The sequence below is a fragment of the Drosophila yakuba genome, chromosome 2L (genome assembly GCF_016746365.2).
Source record: "Drosophila yakuba strain Tai18E2 chromosome 2L, Prin_Dyak_Tai18E2_2.1, whole genome shotgun sequence".
NCBI lineage: Eukaryota > Metazoa > Arthropoda > Insecta > Diptera > Drosophilidae > Drosophila > Drosophila yakuba.
Window position 1 is genome coordinate 22,809,815 of NC_052527.2, and position 19,385 is coordinate 22,829,199.

Consider the following 19,385-nt stretch of genomic DNA (forward strand, 5'->3'; position numbering starts at 1 on the left):
TACGGGGCAAGGTACGTCGGACCAGCTCAGCGCAACAAGTCCGGCGCCCTCATACACCTCCCCCAGCGCCTTTACTGCGGCTTTGTACAGCTCCGCAGAGCGTTCATCGTCACAGGCGATCACCTTGACGCCGCCTTGGAACCATCCCACGTCTTTGCAGACAGGAGGGGGCCAGGTTCTTTGGCTAGAATTTCAAAGCATTGTGTGGCTAGGGCTGCTTCCACCCACTTCCATTTGTTTCGTGGAATCCTGCCACTCGGGTCGTTTTTATCGACCACGCCCAGGAGAATGCGGTTTTTCGCGATCTCCGCAAAGGATCGCCCTGGCTGTACGCGTTGCCGCTTTGCCGAGGCGTCGAAGGGAACGTCCTGGGAGCGCTCCCTCTTAGGCGGAGGTCGCTACTTGACCTCTGTGGGCTTAGGTGATTAGGGGCTTCCTTGCCGAAGTTTGGCAAAACGGATCTAGCCCATTCCACCTTCTTCATCCATTCAGCCGATGGAGCTGTTTTCGATCTCTCCTGGCTGCGTAGGATTTGACCTGCAGATCGTTTCTCTGCGTAGATGTGTTTGCCTTTACCGGTTTCCACTGAGTGCTTGCCGTCCTTGGCTGCGCCTGAAGGGGGCATCATGGCACTAGGGCCTGGAGATGTTCCCATGGCGACGGCTTTGGGCGGCTTGCACTCAGTCGCCTCAGATTTGAGGCGGAGTTCACCCGAACCCGATCCTACGGTGTTAGCCAGGCAGGTGGGCTCAGGTACCCTGAGCTCTCCGTTTGAGACTGAGCTATTTTGTGACCCGGGCCCTCAGTCAGGCTGACTCTCGGCACGGGTCAAATGACACCTTAGTCCGGCCCGGGACGCCCGACTTCCATTTGCCAGCATCCTCTGGCAGGGCTATAACCTTGCCAGGGGACCTGTTTCCAGCCGCCCTCGCGTGGAGAGTATAGTCGCACTTCCGGGTGTATGGACAATTACGGCGCGTTCTTCTAGCAAGCTTGAAACTACATGTTATTCCCCTTGCCAATTACCCGACTGACGGCCAACGGGACTCGTAAAAAAGTATCTCTTCTGTCGTGAGGGTAGACCTAACCGCAATTTAGACTCCACCTCCCCGCCTAGAGAGCGATCATACCTGTACATTGTGTACATACTTGGAAAAACTTCTTATTTATAATATAAGCTTCGAACTCCTTTACCACAATACTGTCCGGCCAAATACCACAAGAACACAGTTCAATAGGGACAGTTACTTGAAAGATGAAATGTACCTAACGTAAGAAAAGTTACATTTTTCCACTTTTATGATATCGGCTTTTGTTTTGTCTTATATATAAGGCACATCAGATGATGTTTGATCATGGGAAAGCCGAGAAACGAAAATTTGTTTATTTAGTGGAACCACCGTGAGGGGTTTTTGCACTGCAGATTGTGTATTTGTAGAGCCAAATTGTGCCGGTGGTTCGGAGTCAATATTTATTTGTGGCGGTAAACTAATCGGGACAGGTGGAATCACTAGTTGAGAAACCAGTGCAGGCAAATCCCAAATGGGCTCTCTCCATAACACATTAATCGGATAGCTCCGAATCATTTTTAGGTGTATGTATTATTTATAATAAAAACATACATATTTAGGGGTGGTCCATAAATAGCATGGGTTTGTAATTCAGCCATTTAACCCCATTCGAGACAAAAGTCTGCCATATATTGACGTCGCCGTGTAGTCAGTGAAAAATACAATTTTTGCGTCAAATAAAAAGTCTGTAAGGAAAAGGAAGCCAGATAGAAATACGTAGCAAACCGTTGAACTAATTTGAATTTAACCGTATACTTGCAACGGCGACTGGCGTCTTTGCCCAAACTGAAGCTTGAAGACAGCTTCTGCACTTTTTTACGAGCAGTGGCAAAGTATTATCGTTGAAGAAAGATTGGATAAAATGCGTGTCGAGTTTCGCAGCCGCCAGCCGTTACTAACTTTATGTTTTTGTTTTCGTCCTTCTTTTTTTTTGGAAAATACGTAAAAAATAAATTTTTTAGCTCAATAATTGGTGACTCCGGTGCATAAACAATACATAGTGCAAATTATACAAAGCTGTTTAAAGCCTTAGCTTTAATTAAATTGCCGTTGCTGGTGTGTGTGTTGGCTGAACAACAATTTATGTCGGCAATATCCAGAAACGATAAAAGGCAGTGAACATTAGAAAGTAATTCCGTTGGTTGCGTAAGTGCATATACATATGGAGGTATATTTTGCGCGTACATAGCCAAGGAACTGAAGCTGGCGCTAATTCTTCTTGCGCTCATCCTACCGCTTGAATTGAATTTAGAGCGGCTGATTCTTTCGCTTTGCTATTGAAGCTTTTGCCATGGCTGCTGAAAATGAACACGTTACCGCTGATGCACAGGGTGATATTTTTAGGGCGACTGACATTTATAGTGAAACGTTTAATGGACTCCTTATCAAGCGCTGCATTAATTAATTTGACAAGTCCGTTCTCCATATGAGGTTTTAGCTGATTGATGAACTTTAGTAAACAAGTAGAAAAGTTCTCAACGAGCTCGAAGAACTGAATTTTGACTAAATTTAACTGAGAAATTTGATGGCTTTGTTATTTAGCTAGATTTTTATTCTATGTAAAGGGGTATACTAGATTCCTTGCCTATTACAGCAGAAGGAAGAGTTTCCGACCATATAAAGTATATATGTTATTATAAATAATCTTATAAATTTTCCTCGATTTTCCACATTTGTAAAATATTTTGATAATTTTTCAAATATTTGTTGGTCTTATAAATTTCTCCCGATTTGCCAAAAGCCTTTTTGCCACGCTCACTTTAACGCCTACAAATCGCAAAAAACGGTCAGTGTTGAAATTTTTCTTTGCACTTCCACTAGCTGAGTAACGCTTATCTGATAGTCGGGGAAATCGACTATTTTTTTTTTTTTTTTTTTTTTTTTATATTTTGTTTATTAAGGCATACGGGGAAACTTGGATCCCCTTTGTGTCCTTATTTTCTATTAATTCAGCCCATTTGGGCGCGCCTGCTAACTACAGTTACCTTTTTCTATTTTACACATAACAATCACAGATAACATATATAGGAATTAATATAAGTGTCAACTTCTGCTGACCCTTGTCACAGGAGATCGGGATATGAGATCCCTCGGTTGTCTTCTATTCAGCCTTCTTAGTGGGCGAGATCTATTTAGAGCACTGGCCAGCCGATTTCTGTGGCGCTCCAACCTGTCATGGTATCTGCTCGAGTGCTGGTTTATCTCGTCAAATACCGTTGCGAGTTTCAGGTCTCTGTGCAGGGTGGTGTTTCGCACAAACCACTCGCATCCGGTGATGAGTCTTGCGACCTTATTTTGTATAGCCTGGATCCTTTTGATTTGGCTGTCGCATGCCAAGCCCCAGATTTGGCACCCGTACTTCCAGTTTGGAGCTAAAATCTGCTTGTAGATTGTCAGCTTGTTGGAAAGCGACAATTTACTGCGCGGACAAAGTAGCCAGTAGTGCTTCGCCACCTTAGCACGTAGGCGCGTTCTAATGTCGGTCACATGCTTGGCAAATGTGAGTCTGCGATCCAGAAGCACTCCAAGGTATTTGGCTGCATTCGGCTGTGGTACAGGGGCTGCCTCGATGTAGACGGGCGGTGGCGTTCTCCGCTTTAAAGTATAGCAGACGTTGTTGGATTTACTGCTATTTATGCCAATGTTCCAACGTCTTGCCCATTCCGAGAATCGATCTGCAAAGTCCTGTATACCATCCGCTGCGTCGTGCTCGCATCGGGACCTGTAGGTGACGCACACGTCATCGGCAAATGTGGCCAACATTGAATTCCCGTAGAGGCTTACATCCGGCTGCGGCATGTCGTGGCTATATAGGCAGTAGAGCAGGGGGCCGAGGACACTTCCTTGTGGAACACCAGCTGCCACATTGTGCTCGGTGGAAATTGCTGAATTGAAGCGCACAGCGAACCTCCTACCTTCCAGGTACGATTTTAGCAACCCGTAATATGGAGCAGGCAGCGTCTTCTTGATTTTTAGCTGAAGTCCAATGTGCCACACTCGATCAAACGCTTCTCGAATGTCCAAGAAGAGGCTGTTGCAATATTCCTTGCTGTCGTAGGCTGTCAGAATTTGCTCGACGACCCGATGGAGCTGCTCGACAGTACAGTGGCCAGCACGAAAACCGAACTGGTGCTCAGGGGTAATCCCCTGGGCTTCCATAATCCTTACAATCCGGACAGCAATCATTCTCTCAAACACCTTCGAAATTGAAGGGAGGAGACTGATCGGCCGGTAGGAGGCGGGCTCCCTTTCCGGCTTGCCAGGTTTGTGGATCATGGAGATTATCCCGAGCTTCCACTGATAGGGGAAGTATTGCAACCTCACAATAGCGTTGAAAACCAACGTTATGTAGAGGATCGCTTGACTGGGCAGGGCCTTCAATGTGGCGTTGCAGATGACGTCATGTCCTGGTGCTTTGTTGTTACTCTGGCGCACAATGACTTCGGCTACCTCGCAGGGTTCGAACGGCGTGATTGGCAGGTCCATTTGAAGCGCTTGATTCAACCGCTCCTATAGCGTTCTCTCTTGTCTTTATCTTATCTTCTAACTTCTTTACCACCATACTATCTGGCCAAAAATCATTATCGAAAATAGTTCATTAGGGACAGTTAGTTTTTCTGCAGATCGAATTTACAAGTCTAACAAATAAATGAAAAAATAACAAAACATTTTTCCAAAGTGTGCGCGTGGCTATTTTGGGCGGTTTGCGGGCGTTAAAGTGGTCGTGGCAACATGCTTAATCTCTTTCTAGCTTTTATAGTTTCTGAGATCTCGTCGTTCTTACGGACGGACAAGTGTTTAAAAATGTTTTAAAAGTGTGGGCTTGACAGTTTTGGGAGGCTAGTGTGCGTTGGAGTGGGCGAGACAAAAACTTTTTTGGCAAATCGTTAAAAAATTTACTATATTAATATAAAAAGTGAAAAAATATCAAAACATATCCTGATCAAGAACATATATACTTTATATGGTCGGAAACGCTTCCTCTTGCCTGTTATATACTTGTCAATGAATCTAGTACATAAAAATAAAATAAAATGAAAAAAACTCAAACAAATTTTTAAAGTGTGTGCGTAGCAGTTGTGGACGGTTTGTGGGGTTTAAAAAGGGAGTGGTCAAAATATTTTTGGTATACCAATTGTAATATGAATGATCAATACAAAATTGAAAAATATGAAAATATTGTTCAAAAGTGAGGGGGTTGCGGTTTTGGCTGATTTATGGTCGTTAGAGTGAGCGTGGCAAAAAGTCATTGGGTAATTTTTAGAAATTTACAAGAATGATAAATATCAAAACCCGTTTTCGAATGTGTGTAGGCTTGACAATTTTGAGTGAATAATGGGCGGTAAGTGGTCCTGGCAACGTCTGGAATCTGCATGTTTAATCTCAGCTTTCTAATTTCTGTGATCTTGTCGTTTATTCGGACGGACATGGCCAGATCGACTCAACTACTTTATATACCAACGCGTATAAGAAGATCGTTGGGTAATTTTCAAGTAGAAAGACGGGATTGAGTAAAGGGAAACCGTCAGATATTTAATTATGACTAAAATTTGTAAGACCTCACTAACAGCAGTTAAATATGTATATGTTTTAAAAACTCGCATTTTCGATCTTTTTTAGGTCGTACGATAATTAAATATTTATTATATAAATGTTACTTTTTTTTTTAGAATATGGATGGAACTACGTTAAGTTTTGGAAAGGGATCAAGTCACGGAAACATTTCATCAATAAATCCAATTAAAGCAACTCCACCCATGTGGCGCTGCTCTAAGGTGATGCAATTACAGAGAGAAGTACATCCCACAATATTAAGTTCCTTGGAAGGAATTGTAGACCAAATGGTTTGGTTTAGAGAAAGCTGGACAGAGGAAGTTCTTCGACAACTACGCCAAGGCTTAATAAAATGCTATGCCATAGCGTTCGAAAAAAGGGATACTGTTATCCATTCAACTATAACCCCTCACACGTTGCATTTTGTTAAAAAGCTTGGTTCTACGTTTGGCATTGGAATAGAAAATGTTCCGGGATCAGTAACCTCCTCAATTTCGAATTCTGCAGCTTCGGAGTCTCTTGCTCGACGCGCCCAAGTTACTTTTCAAGATCCAGTATTTCAAAAAATGAAGGAGCAATTCACTAATGACTTCGATTTTTCAAAACCAGGTGCCATGAAATTGCACAATTTGATATCGAAATTAAAAACATGGATAAAAGTTCTGGAGACAAAAGTTAAAAAGTTACCCACATCATTTTTGATAGAAGACAAGTGTAGGTTTTTATCAAACTTTAGTCAGAAGACAGCTGAGGTTGAACTTCCTGGAGAATTGTTAATTCCCTTATCATCACATTATTATGTAAGAATCGCAAGATTCATGCCGCGTGTGGAAATAGTACAAAAAAATAACACTGCAGCGCGTAGGCTATATATAAGAGGAACTAACGGGAAAATATATCCGTACCTTGTAGTTCTTGATTCAGGTTTAGGAGATGCTCGCCGAGAGGAAAGAGTTTTGCAATTAAAACGCATGTTGAATTACTATTTGGAAAAGCAAAAAGAGACAAGTCGAAGATTTCTAAACATAACGGTACCAAGGGTTGTCCCAATATCGCCACAAATGCGCTTAGCAGAAGATAATCCAAACAGTATTTCATTGTTAAAAATATTTAAAAAATGTTGTCAGAGTATGCAGGTTGACTACGACATGGCAATAGTTAAGTATTATGACCGCCTTTCTGAAGTCCAGGCCAGAGGAACTCCAACCACACATACCATATTAAGAGAAATATTTTCTGAAATACAATGGACTATGGTCCCAAGGACATTACTAAAGCATTGGGCTTTGAAAACATTTCCGGTGGCTACTGACTTTTGGCATTTCCGAAAAATGGTAAGCAATATTAAATTTTTATATAAATCTATATATCTATCACCCTTTTATAATGACCACAAACTTTGAAATCCTTATTTTTTAATATTTGCTGAGCACGTATTCAAAAAGTTTACCAACCTAAATAGTAATGTTACTAAGATAGATTTTTGTGTATTCTCTTTCTATTTGTTTCGTAAGTCTCGTATTAGGTAATGAGACTTTTACAAGTCTCGAATACAAAGGGTCTTTCGTAAGACCTATACAAAAAGTTTACCAAGGTTAATAGAAATGTTACTAAGCTATATTTTTGCGTTCTTTCTTTCTATTTGTTTTGTAAGTCTCATATTAGGTAATAAGACTTTTTTTTATTTGTATATACGAAGTTCGAAAAATTTGTAAAACAGGAATCTTAATCATTTGAAGACTTTTTCGAGAACTCAAAGGATATAAACTTATATAATTATACCAGCTGGTGATTTTTGCTAATACATGTTTTTGAAAAGATTTTAGTATATGTCCAGTCGATTATGTTAGTGTAAGCTTAGCTTAAAGAACGGCTCGAACGGCTAGAACGGCTCAAGCTCGAGATGACCGAGGATGTAACGCCGCGCAAGACAGATAAATAGATCATCGACTTAGTATAAAGATGTATAGCTTAAGAAAATAATATTAAGAGTCGTAGTAGTTAAGAAATTAGAATGTAATGGATTGCATAACTTCGGAACATTTGGAATTGTTAGATTGTTAGAGAGATTAGCTAAGAGTAGTTAAGAGACTCTTGGGTCATGCCTAGCGGCAGTGCTGTTGCTGCAGGGAAACCATCGACCAGCAAATTAAAAAATATTTATTCATGGTTCAGCATCGATAGATCGAGGCGTGTTAGTTCTGGGATTTTGTGATATTTTCGGTTCAGAATAGATTTTTGTCATGACTGCAATGTTAAGGTAATAGTCTTTAATCAAAGTCAGTTATTCTATACCTGTTGCTATTTTATTTTTGTATAAAAGATAATTAGAGCTTTTTCCAAAAGTTAACAGACAGTGGTCTTTTAGTTTTTTCCTAAATTTTTATTATTGCAGGTAGTATTTGTATATCTCGGACCCATACAAATCTGATTTAGTAATCCCATTTATATACCATTATTTAACAAATTATTTAACCAATTATATATCCACCTCGTTACAACTGATATTCGGTATTAATTCTCACACCTATTGCCTCGGTTATCGTTCCAAACACTTTATATTAATTATAAGTTGTAAGTTGAAATTTAGTTTGATAATAACGGACAAACGGACAGATAGCCTGACATTACCAAATTGAGTCGGCTAGTGATCCTGATGAAGAATATATATACCTTATGGGGTCAAATACATTTGCTTCTACCTGTTGCCTACATTTCAAATAATCTAGTATAGCCTTTTACTCTACGCTTAACGGGTATAAAAAAGTAAACTATGTAACGTCGCTTATGCCACTATTAAACTTATGAACTTGGAACACAGTGCTTTACCCGGCTTTTGTGGCTTAAGCAAATTACCGGGGTGCTGAAGATCACGTTTTATATTAAGGAATAAGAACAAATATCTGATAAAAGTTGATCTAGATTTGTGCTGCACTTATCAAGGTGTCACCATACAAAATTCGATTGTAGGCAATTACTCAAAATATTCCTATTCCGCAATCGACCATCCTGAATATTCAATTACCCTGAATAACCTCCAATTTCGTAGGAATAATTAACAAATGAATTTTTATTTACTTTGCCGCTGTTTTCCATTCTAATAACCGTCTTCCTTTATACTACAATGCCCGTATTTAAGTTTTTTGGTTACTTTATAAGGGACGAGCTTGATTGCAGTTCCATTGTGACAACCAATTTCCCTATAGTTTTCTCTGTTTCTACCCCTCTGTTCGTCACTGTACAAATTCCTAAGCGTTCTGTCGTACCTTCTCACGTTTATCGTTCAGCTCTTCTATCTCCAAATATTCTAAAAGTTTCGAAAACTCGTCGTTTCTTTTTCGATATTTTCAATCCAGTCAAACTTTGTGAATATACTTGGTAGTACCATGTTTAGTACTGTTAATCATTTTCTAAACTCTGTCGACCTGGCGGTTCCAGTTGACTTGATTATCTTAGCACATTTTATTCGTCGGTATGTCAATTTTATGGTAAAAACTTAATTTTTTTATACATTTTTAAAAAACAAAACTTTTTTTTCAACAAAAACTAATAATATGTTGTAATTATTTTTCAGCTTACCTTGCAATTAGCTTTGGCATTCCTATGCGAACACGCTTTAAATCTTACTCGTCTGAATGCGGATATGATGTACCTTCATCAAGACTCTGGACTTATGAATATATCTTATTTCAAGTTTGATGTTAATGATGATAAGTGCCAGCTTAATCATCACAGACCTGTCCCATTTCGCCTGACTCCGAATATTGGGGAATTTATAACACACTTTGGAATAACTGGACCATTATCTGCAGCAATTGTGGCAACAGCTCGGTGTTTTATTCAACCAAATTATAAATTATGCTCAATATTACAAACTATTTTAAGAGATGAAATAATAGCTCTGCAAAAAAAAGGGTTCAGGGAATGTAAATTAAACGAAGCATCTGAAGACCGCTATTCCGAAGGAAATTGTATGGAGCATACAGTAAACATTGTGAATTCAGCGGTGGATATCATAATGACGCGATTTAATAAAATATCTTATTTTGATAGCATTGAAAATAAGAAGATTTCCATGCTCGTTCAATCAGCAACTAACATTGATAATCTGTGTCGTATGGATCCTGCATGGCATCCCTGGCTATAATATCCTATTTAATTAGTCATATGTTACAATTAACACCAAATAAAAAGATATTTTGTATTGAAAGCCATTAAATGATAATAAATGATTACACTTGAATGCAAATAATTTAATTAATCGACTAACTGTTGCAAAGGGTATTTAATATTTTTCAAAAGGGGCGACCAAAAATACGAAAGGTCGACTAGTTATTCTTTGACAAAAATATTGAGTTAATTTAAAAAAAATACATAATTTAATTCATGAGGCAGAAATTTCATTTTCTAATTTTAAAATGCTGCTTGTCCTGGAAAAGGACATGAACCCAGGGAGAGTCATCCGATGCTAAGTCGTGTGATCTTGGTCGTTGGATCTCTTACTTCTCCAATAAAACGAGAATAAATTTTATAAATGTAGTGATCATCCGTCCTCACTGTCCCCCATCTTATCTGTTGCTTGTTCGTAAATCAATAGGGTTTCAGCCACATTTAAACTTTAAACTTTACGTGTGCCTTTTTATCATGTAAAAACCACCTTGAATCATGTAAAATACTTATATTTATTTATATTATCTAAGCTGGTTTCTAGGTGCAAGTCTTCCTTTAGGATTATTCTACCTATGAGTGAAAATTGGTCTCCCTTGGTTATAAGTCCTACTGGGAACTACCTTTTAAAACAACAGGACGCTCTGCAGGTTGTCCTTGGGGACGGCTTGGAAAATAAGGCTAGGTTAGCCTCGTTCCTTTGGGGTATAGGTTTACTACTGGTCCTAAAAATGCGCACTTCCCCAAATACAGAATATGCTACCTACCTTTGGCCTGGCTTCTGACTGACTAGTGGTCCAGCTTATCCTATCCCGGAATCCAGAAAGAATCATTGTTTCAAAGCAAGTCGAGGTATTTTTCCGAACTGGAGCTTTTAGTCGACCCCCCACGATGACCCCTATTTTGGAAGTCAAAGTTGAACTTTGTCAATTAGCAAACTACCTTTTAAAACAACTGGACGCTCTGCAGGGTGTCCTTGGGGACGGCTTGGAAACTAAGGCTAGGTTTGCCTTGTTCCTTTGGGGTGTAGGTTTACTACTTGTCCTGAGAATGGGCACTTCCCCAAATACATTATATGCTACCTACCTTTGGCCTAGCTTTTGACTGACTAGTGGTCCAGCTTATTCTCTCCCGGAATCCAGATAGAATCCTTTTTTCAAAGCAAGTCGAGGTATTCTTCCAAACTAGAGCTTGTAGGCGACCCCAGTGGTTGATTGTTCCCACCTAGGAGTAATATTTCACGATGACCCCTATTTTGGAAGTCAATGTTGAACTTTACCAATTAGCAGACGAGCCATTTGACACTCGTTTATAGTTAAACTGACCCCTTCCCCTGCTTCAGAATCTGACTGTTTGATATGTGGATCTTTAAATTCTTACGATCTTAAAACAAGGCGCATGTAACAGGCTCGCAGTTATCATGGAATGACTTCGTAAAAGAACATGCGTACCCCATTCGGACTATCTATCACCTGATCTTGTTTTTTTTTTCCTCCTTTCTTTTGTAACAAGCGTCCGATTAACGTGTGGCTTTGACCTACTTCTGCAGTCTTGAGCCTCATGTGCTATATACTGAGTTAGCCGGGCTATTGATGGGGGTATTATTGTGCATTGATATCGCAGGTAATGCGGGTCAAAACTTGTCTGAAGACGGAAACATACATTCCTACCATACCTCTATACTGGTATGTTGGATGCTGGATGTTGAGCTTCTGTCAATAAGGAGCCATCAGGAAAAGGTTTGTTTAAAACATGTATTACATGACATAAAAACCTTTTGCATGGAACACCCCGACACTTTTGCCTATATCATGTGCCATATATATGCCCATATCATCAGGCCAGGCGACAGGGAATACGGGCTCGCTGTTCTGCCATAGCTGGACGGTTATTCTTGCTGGTGGTTTTGCTGACCTTGCTTACTGTTCACACTATAAACTAATGCGTACACTTAATGAGTTCAATTCGGGTGTTTGAATCTAACTGACTCGCTACTGCGAGGGCATCGCCTTTTATTCATTCTTACATAGGTTCTTATCATCTAATTATATAATGCAGCGCTTGTAAGACGCTGCAGTCTGCGTTGGTCAATGCAGCTGAGGTTTATCTTAAATCTATATTTGTGACCTATGACCGCGCTTATCACCTCCCGCGTGATCATATCTCTTAACACTTCGGCAATAGACCCCTGCAATCGTACTTATCTGTAGTTGCCACTTATGTTATCCCATGCCATGTTTATTGCAGCCCATAAATAGAACATATTTATAGTTTGTCTACTTATCATGTCTAAACACATCTTTAGACATTCTCCGGGGGGGAAAAGTGTACGGCCAGTAGTTGTCTCTCATTTATGCGTTGCCTCCGGATATAAATGACCATTATAATTATGATAATCGCTGTCAACGCTAGAGCCGAGTGTCCGCTTGCCGTGTGAAAAATCAAGTCATCAATGTGTAGTTTGTTATTTTTCAGAGTATTGATGCGCATTTGAAGATTTTGTAGTTCATTAGTGTTGTTGACAATCAAGTGCTTCAGCGGGACCACGTTCCATGTCTCCTTGTCATCTATAATTCGTAAACTGGGAAAGATAGACATTTCAGACGCTGTCGAAATTACTTTTTGAGGAGTAATTATTGTTGTATCCCCTAATATTGCTGTGCATCCTGCAGGTAGTTGTATAATGCCTTGATTGGGCAGTCTTATAACTTGATGCTGTTCGTTGCATCTTATATTAGCTGTTGTATTCCGAAACAGTCTAAATAGCCAACGGTTGGATCCACTTATCTCTTTGATGAACGAATTGCCTTGGAATTCCATCATTTCGCATGAGTGTGCCTTGCTTGGTTTCAATGGAGATATTTCGCAAGAGTGATCATCCGCGTTTTTCCATGCCCAATTATTTTCGCAAAGCCATGTTGTCGAATCCTCTTGTCTGCATTGGTTAATTTCCATTTCAGACATTAGGTGATATGCGTTTATGTCGGTATTGAACGCAAAATATTTAGAATTCAATTTCGGAATAAGCTTTGTTCCGTTTGTCCACAGTGGTATTGGGATTACTTCAAAGAGATCCGTTTCCTGATTGTTGTATATCGGCAATTTTGCTTCAATGAACAGGACATTATCCTTCAACATAGCTTGTGCCTTCATCAGTTTATAGATCAGTGGTAATTGTATAACTGAATTTCCACCCGGTAGCATTTGTTTTCGTCCTAATTTTTGCTTAACGTTTTCGAGCTCCTCCAGCATTTTGTTAGGCGCAATTAGTGTAGGATGAATTCTTCCTTCACTAATGTCCGTTACCATTGAGATCGCTGTTGCTTGTAGGCTTTCTGCCTCTTCAATCCAGTTTCGCACTTGATTTGATAACATAAGGAATTTAATTGACTCCTTATATACCATAAAGTGCTCCTTCATGGTTTCTGCAAAAATATTGACTTGTTGGGTCAGTTTTCCCAAATTCCGGTTTGCTTCTATCGTAGTTGTTCCTACTAATTCTTCCGTGGCATTGATGACCGAGGTCTGATTGTCAACATATTCCATTAGATGTTCTTCGTTTTTTATGATCGTTTGCATATTTTCCTGTATTCTATTTGCATTTCCGATATCAAAGAACAGTATAAACCTTTTCTTTCGGTTGGTACAGTGCCGTAGTATTTTGTCTTTTTCTTTTATGTTGTCAATTTTTGTCCGTATTGTCGTGCCGAAGAAATCGCAGTAGTCCTTGAAGTCTCCCATTTTTTTGCAAACCAGGCGGGATTTTTCCAGGAAGTCCTCTGATTGTTTTATGACATCAAAATAGGCTTGCATGTCATAATAAAACAGTAATTGCCAACTGGATGTAGCGACTTCAATTTTACCAATTTTGTTTACCATAACTGCAGCTTTTGCGTCGATGTCGTAAATTTTTCCAAGTTCTTTGGGAATTTCTTCCGAATTTTTTGTCGCAGTTGTAGCTTGCAACATCAATAAACAGCATAGCACAGTAGCTATGCTTCCAGTGCCATTCCTTTTGCCTTTTGGAACTCGCTGCTTCTTGTCCTTGCGTAGCTGCATTGACTCCGTTATAGATGGCGTTGCAGCTCCAGCTGGTTTTGCTTTGCTAACAGGAAGTTGACAGATCTTGTTTATCGATTTTTTTACTTCCCCATCGCTTGTTTTAACCGTGACTACCTGGACTTTATCATCTTGTCCTTTAGTCGTACTAATGATTCTTCCCATTGGCCATCTTGCAGGGTGAGTGTTCTCATGTTTTATAAGAACCAACTGTCCCTCCTTCAGATTTGGCTTTACCTGGCGCCATTTGGTTCGCTGCTGCAATGACACCAGATACTCATCTTTCCATTTCTTCCAAAAATCACCTCTGATGCGTTGAATAAGCTTCCATCTATCCAAAGAGCTGATTGTCTTACTTTCGTCAAAATGTTCAGGAGCTCCAATTAGAGGTCTTCCCACCAGAAAATGACCCGGCGTTAATATTTCCTCACCATCGTTTTCGCTCCTTACAGTGACTAATGGGCGCGAGTTTAGTACTGCTTCGATTTGACATAGCAGTGATGCAAATTCTTCATATGTAAAGCTGTTTTCACCAATAACTCGTTTAAGGTGATACTTCACTGATTTTACACCGGCTTCCCATAAACCTCCCATGTGGGGGCTTCCCGGGGGGATAAAGTGCCACTTGATGCCTTCTTTTTCTAGTGTAGGTGCTAACTCATTATTGTTTTTAATGGCAGCTACAAATTCTTTGTCCAATATTCTTGAAGCTCCTACGAAGTTTGTTCCATTATCTGAGTATATGTTCTCACTCTTGCCTCGTCTTGCAAAGAACCGTCGAAGAGCCTCCAGGAATTTGTCTGACGAAAGGTCGCTAACAGCTTCCAAATGTATTGCTTTTGTTGCCATACAAACAAATACACAAATGTATCCTTTATACGTTTTTTGACCTCTTCCCTTTGAGCAGCGAATCTGGAACGGTCCGGCGTAGTCTATTCCAGTATTTTGAAACGAGTAATCAGCCGTTACTCGATAAACTGGTAGATTTCCCATCAGTTGACTGGACATCTCTTGCTTGTATTGTATGCATACAATACATTCCCTTAAATATTTCTTTAAGGAATTTTGTATGCCAAATATCCAGAACTCCCTCTGAATATAAGTTCTCATAATGTTAATTCCGCCATGCAGAGTTTCTTTGTGAGAATCCTTTACAATTAACCAAGTCAAATGTGACTTATCCAGTATAATTGGATGTTTTACATTATACGGTATCATTGCGTTTTGTAGTCGTCCACCAACTCGAAGTACGCCATCACTATCCAAAAACGGATTTAGCGCCTGCAACTTACTCTTTGGTTCTAAAGGTCTTTTGTTTTTGAGTAGTCTGACTTCGTGTCCAAAATCTAGCTGTTGTTGTATCTTTACCACAGCAATCTTCGCTAGCTTTAATTCCTCCACCGTAAGATGTGACGGCTGTTGCGATTTTCCTCTCAGCTTTGTTATGAAGCGTAATACATACGCCATTACTCTAAGAAGTTTGTCGATCGATGAATACTTTGATAAAAGATGGTTTTGCAGATATTCGGATTTTATCAATGTGGATACCACAACCATTTCTGATTCCTTTTGAGTGGGCCAGTGTTGTGCATCTATAGATAGCCAATTAGGCCCTCTCCACCAAATTTCACAGATTTTAAGAGCTTGCGGTGATATCCCTCTTGAAGCCACGTCTGCTGGATTTTCTTCCGATTTAACGTAATTCCATTTGACATTGGGAATTAGTTTATTGATATCTTCCACTCTAGTTCTGACAAACTTATCTTTGCGCTTGTTCTGTATCCAAGCAATAGTAATTTGCGAATCACTCCATGCATGCTTTGTAATCTTGTTGCTCCATATAGCCTGCACTTTCGCTAATAACTTTGCTAGTAAATGCGCAGCACATAATTCCAACTTTGGAATTGTTTTCCTGTTTTTTATAGGATTTACTTTGCTTTTTGCTGGTAGCAAGGTAACTCTGCCGCCTACTTTTGTATACACAGCCGCTGCATATGCTTTCTCTGATGCATCGCAGAATCCATGTAGCTCCATAATACCTTTGGAGCATCCAGTCCAGCGTGAAATGCTAATTTCTTCTAAATTTGATAGACCTTTAGCATATTCCATCCACCAGTTTGCTAAGTTGGATTCCAATTCAACGTCCCAAGTCATCGGTAACTTCCACAGTTCCTGAATAAAACATTTGCCTTGAATTGTTACCGGTGCCAACCATCCTAGTGGGTCGAAAATTCTGGACAACTGTGATAACACTAACCGCTTTGTTATGCGTGTTAGCATTGGGCTTTCTGCCGAAAACGTAAATGTATCCTTCTTCGGATCCCATTGAAGTCCTAAGGTTTTGATCGATTCATTCTCCTCAATGCAGATTTTCCCCGTAGCTCCGTCGTCCTGAATGTCGGCTAAAATACGTTCGTCATTTGCAACCCATTTTCGCAGATGCATGCCGGACTTCTCCATCACTTGTCTCAATTTCCTTTGACGTTCATAGCACTCGTTGACTGTGTCTCCACCAGTTATGAGGTCATCCATATAAAAGTCGTCTCTTATTGTTTCTGCTAAGACGCTATCCTCTTGGCAAAACCGATCTGCCAGGTCTCGTAGACATCGGACTGCTAAGAAAGGTGCTGCCGAGGTGCCATACGTTACGGTTGTTAACTTAAACTCACTGATCGGCAGTTTTGGATCATCTCTCCATAGGATATATTGGTATTCTTGGTCTTTCTCAGCAACCTTTATTTGGCGATACATTTTTTCAATGTCAGCTACCATAACATATTGCCACTTGCGCCATTTAATTAGAATATCGAATATATCCTTTTGAATCTTAGGACCAGCTATAATAACGTCATTAAGGCTTAGTCCATTTGTCGTTTTTGCGGATGCGTCAAAAACTACTCGTAGCTTCGTAGTTAAGCTTCCAGGCCTGATGATTGCTTGATGGGGTAAATAGTATTTACCTTGACCCGTTGTCTTTACAGATTCCATATGTCCCATCTTAAGGTATTCTTTCATGAATTCGTTGTATGCAGCCCAGTTCTTTGGGTTTCTTTGAAACTTCTTTTCCATTTGCATGAGCCTTGCCATTGCCTGTTTGCGAGAGTCCCCCAGCTTTGCCTCTTGGCGGAATGGAATTGACACCACAAATCTGCCTTCCTCGTTGATGACAGTTGTTTCTTGGAATTTTCTTTCGCATTCTGCATTGTCTGTAATCGTCTCATCGGCTTCATCTTCCAATTCCCAAAAGCGATCCAGGTCCTTTAGATTTATTGTGGTAGTGGCACTTATAATTTTGTGCTTTGCTGCTCGAGTTATATTTCCAGACACAATCCATCCAAATTTGGTTTTTTGTCCCAAGATTCCATTCACGGTTTTTATTTTTTCCATCATAATCAGGGGAAATAGATCCACACCTATCGCCATGTCAATTCTGCTTGGCTCGTTGAATCGTGGATCTGCTAGCCTGTAGCCCTTCCACTCTTTGTTGATATCAATATCAAACTTTTTGCTGGGAAGGGCTCTATGGAGTGTTGGTAAAACCAATGCTTCCGTTGATGCTTTGAAGCTGCTTGGAATTTTTGGTTTGATCGTCAGGTGGACACTATTTTTTGATAATTGAGTAGTCTGGGAGATACCTTCGACCTCTATAGTACTTCTTACTCTGGGAATCCTTAATATTTGTGCTGCTTCTTTTGAAATCAGCGTCTTCTGGGATCCACCGTCAATAAGCGCCCTCAACTCGTTGTAACCTCCAGCTTTGTTTTTCACTAAAACAACAGCTGTAGCCAATAGTGTGTCTTGCCCTTGCTTAAGGCTATTGCTGTTGATACTGCGTTTTGTCTCTTCATGAAGAAGGCTGTTGTGTCTTTTGGAGCATCGATTGCATGTAATTTCCTTTCTGCAATCGATAGCATTATGCTTTCCAAAGCATCTAAAGCACATGCTGTTCTTTTGAACGAATTTTTTTCTTTTTTTGATTGATTGTGCTCTGAATTTGAGACACTTTATCATATCGTGGCCATCCTTAGAGCAAAATCTCTAACTTGCACTTTTCTTGTAGCAAGCTGAGCGGTATTTTTGGTAATGGCATTTACTGAGTTGTATTGTTGCTCAATAAACTCTAGTACATCTTGTAAGGACTGTATAGCTCTTGCCTTTTTTACATGCTGTTCATACAGCTGCAAGGCTTCTGGCGAAAATTTCCGCAGCAGAATTTCAGCTAAAATTACGTCAGCAGAGCTTCCTATTTTTCCTTTTTGCTTTATGATGAATATGCTCTCGGTCGCAGTATCCAAAAACTTCCCTAAATTTTTCTCATCGTGGGGCAGCAAGCACTCCAGTTCCATTAATTTGTTGAAGTGTTGGGAGAATATTTTTCTGCTATTCTCATAGCGTTTGCAGATAAGCTCCCACGCTGCTGCATAGCTAGCCGCTGATCCCGTTATCAAATGGCTAACCACCATTTGAGCTTCTCCTTTTAAGCAGGCTCTTAAATATCCCAGCTTCCTTGTGTTGCTGAGATCCTTCCTGCTGTCTATTAGTTCAGAGAACAGCTCGTAAAATGTTGGCCATTCCTTCGCATTTCCATTGAACGTTGGAAGGTCCACTTTTGGGAGTTCTGGCACGTCGTAGTTGGAACTTTTGAACTGTTCCAACTTCCTCTGAAGTACCATCTCTAGTGCGGCAACATCAGATTGCAGAATGTCTGCCTCATCTTGATCAAAGGCAGTTCTGTCATACTTGTTTTCAAGCAGTTTCAGTGTGTCCGTCACGTTGGACCAATGACTTTTCATCATTGCCAGCTGCTTGACTAGTTCAATCTCACTTGAACTATCCAGGGTTTCGTATATTAGGCTTATCTGTTGCCTCACCCTGTCCGCTCTTCTGTCCACCAGTTGAACCAGATTATCAACTGGACTGGAGCTCCGAGCTGATGCGGAATCAGATAATTTTGATCCACTTGGTATATTTACCTCTTCAAGTGTTTCTACCTTTAATTGCGACTCCTTGTAGGCCTTGACAGCATCCATAGTTTTAATAAATATTTTGTCATTAAAATATTGATGATCGCCAACTCCCAATTTTACCAGCGCATTGTTGTTAGTAGTAAATTGGTCTACCAATGCTTCAATTGCTGGTATAGATGCCTTGTCCTTGATGGTTTGCAGTATTTTGTTCTGCAGCACTCCTTGGTCTTGCATCAATTTCACAGATCTTTCCGACAACATGTTGGGAAAACAATCACTGTGACTTGTACTTTCTGCTTGTATTCTTTGGCGTGATCCGTTGGAGGATTTTTTGATTGGTCGCCCAGTTGACCTAGCTGTGCCTCGACTCACAGCTGATTGATCAGCCAAAGAAAAGCAAGAACACAATGTTTCACCTTATAGTCCTAGTACTTTAAGGCGTGGTCTTTTATTCTGTGTTTCTTACCACTGGTGGGGGAAACAACAGAATCACTCGAATAACCTTGCTATTTTTACTTTAAGGCGCTGGTTTTTTCTTCTGTGTTTCTTACCACTGGTGGGGGAAAAC

At 40.2% G+C, this 19,385-nt stretch overlaps 1 protein-coding gene across 4 annotated transcripts in view; it reads left to right on the top strand.

Annotated features, from left to right (window-relative positions):
* Nucleotides 1-9,811, top strand: part of LOC6539180 (transcription-associated protein 1) — a 175,759-nt gene extending 165,948 nt beyond the window's left edge. For all 4 annotated transcript variants that reach the window (XM_039371061.2, XM_039371062.2, XM_039371064.2 and 1 more), the window contains 2 exons: nt 5,741-6,958; nt 9,199-9,811. In XM_039371061.2, the coding sequence (XP_039226995.1) occupies nt 5,741-6,958; nt 9,199-9,771 (1,791 nt within the window). In that variant the 3' untranslated portion in view covers nt 9,772-9,811. The remainder of the gene's footprint in view (nt 1-5,740; nt 6,959-9,198) is intronic.
* Nucleotides 9,812-19,385: the final 9,574 nt, after the last annotated feature.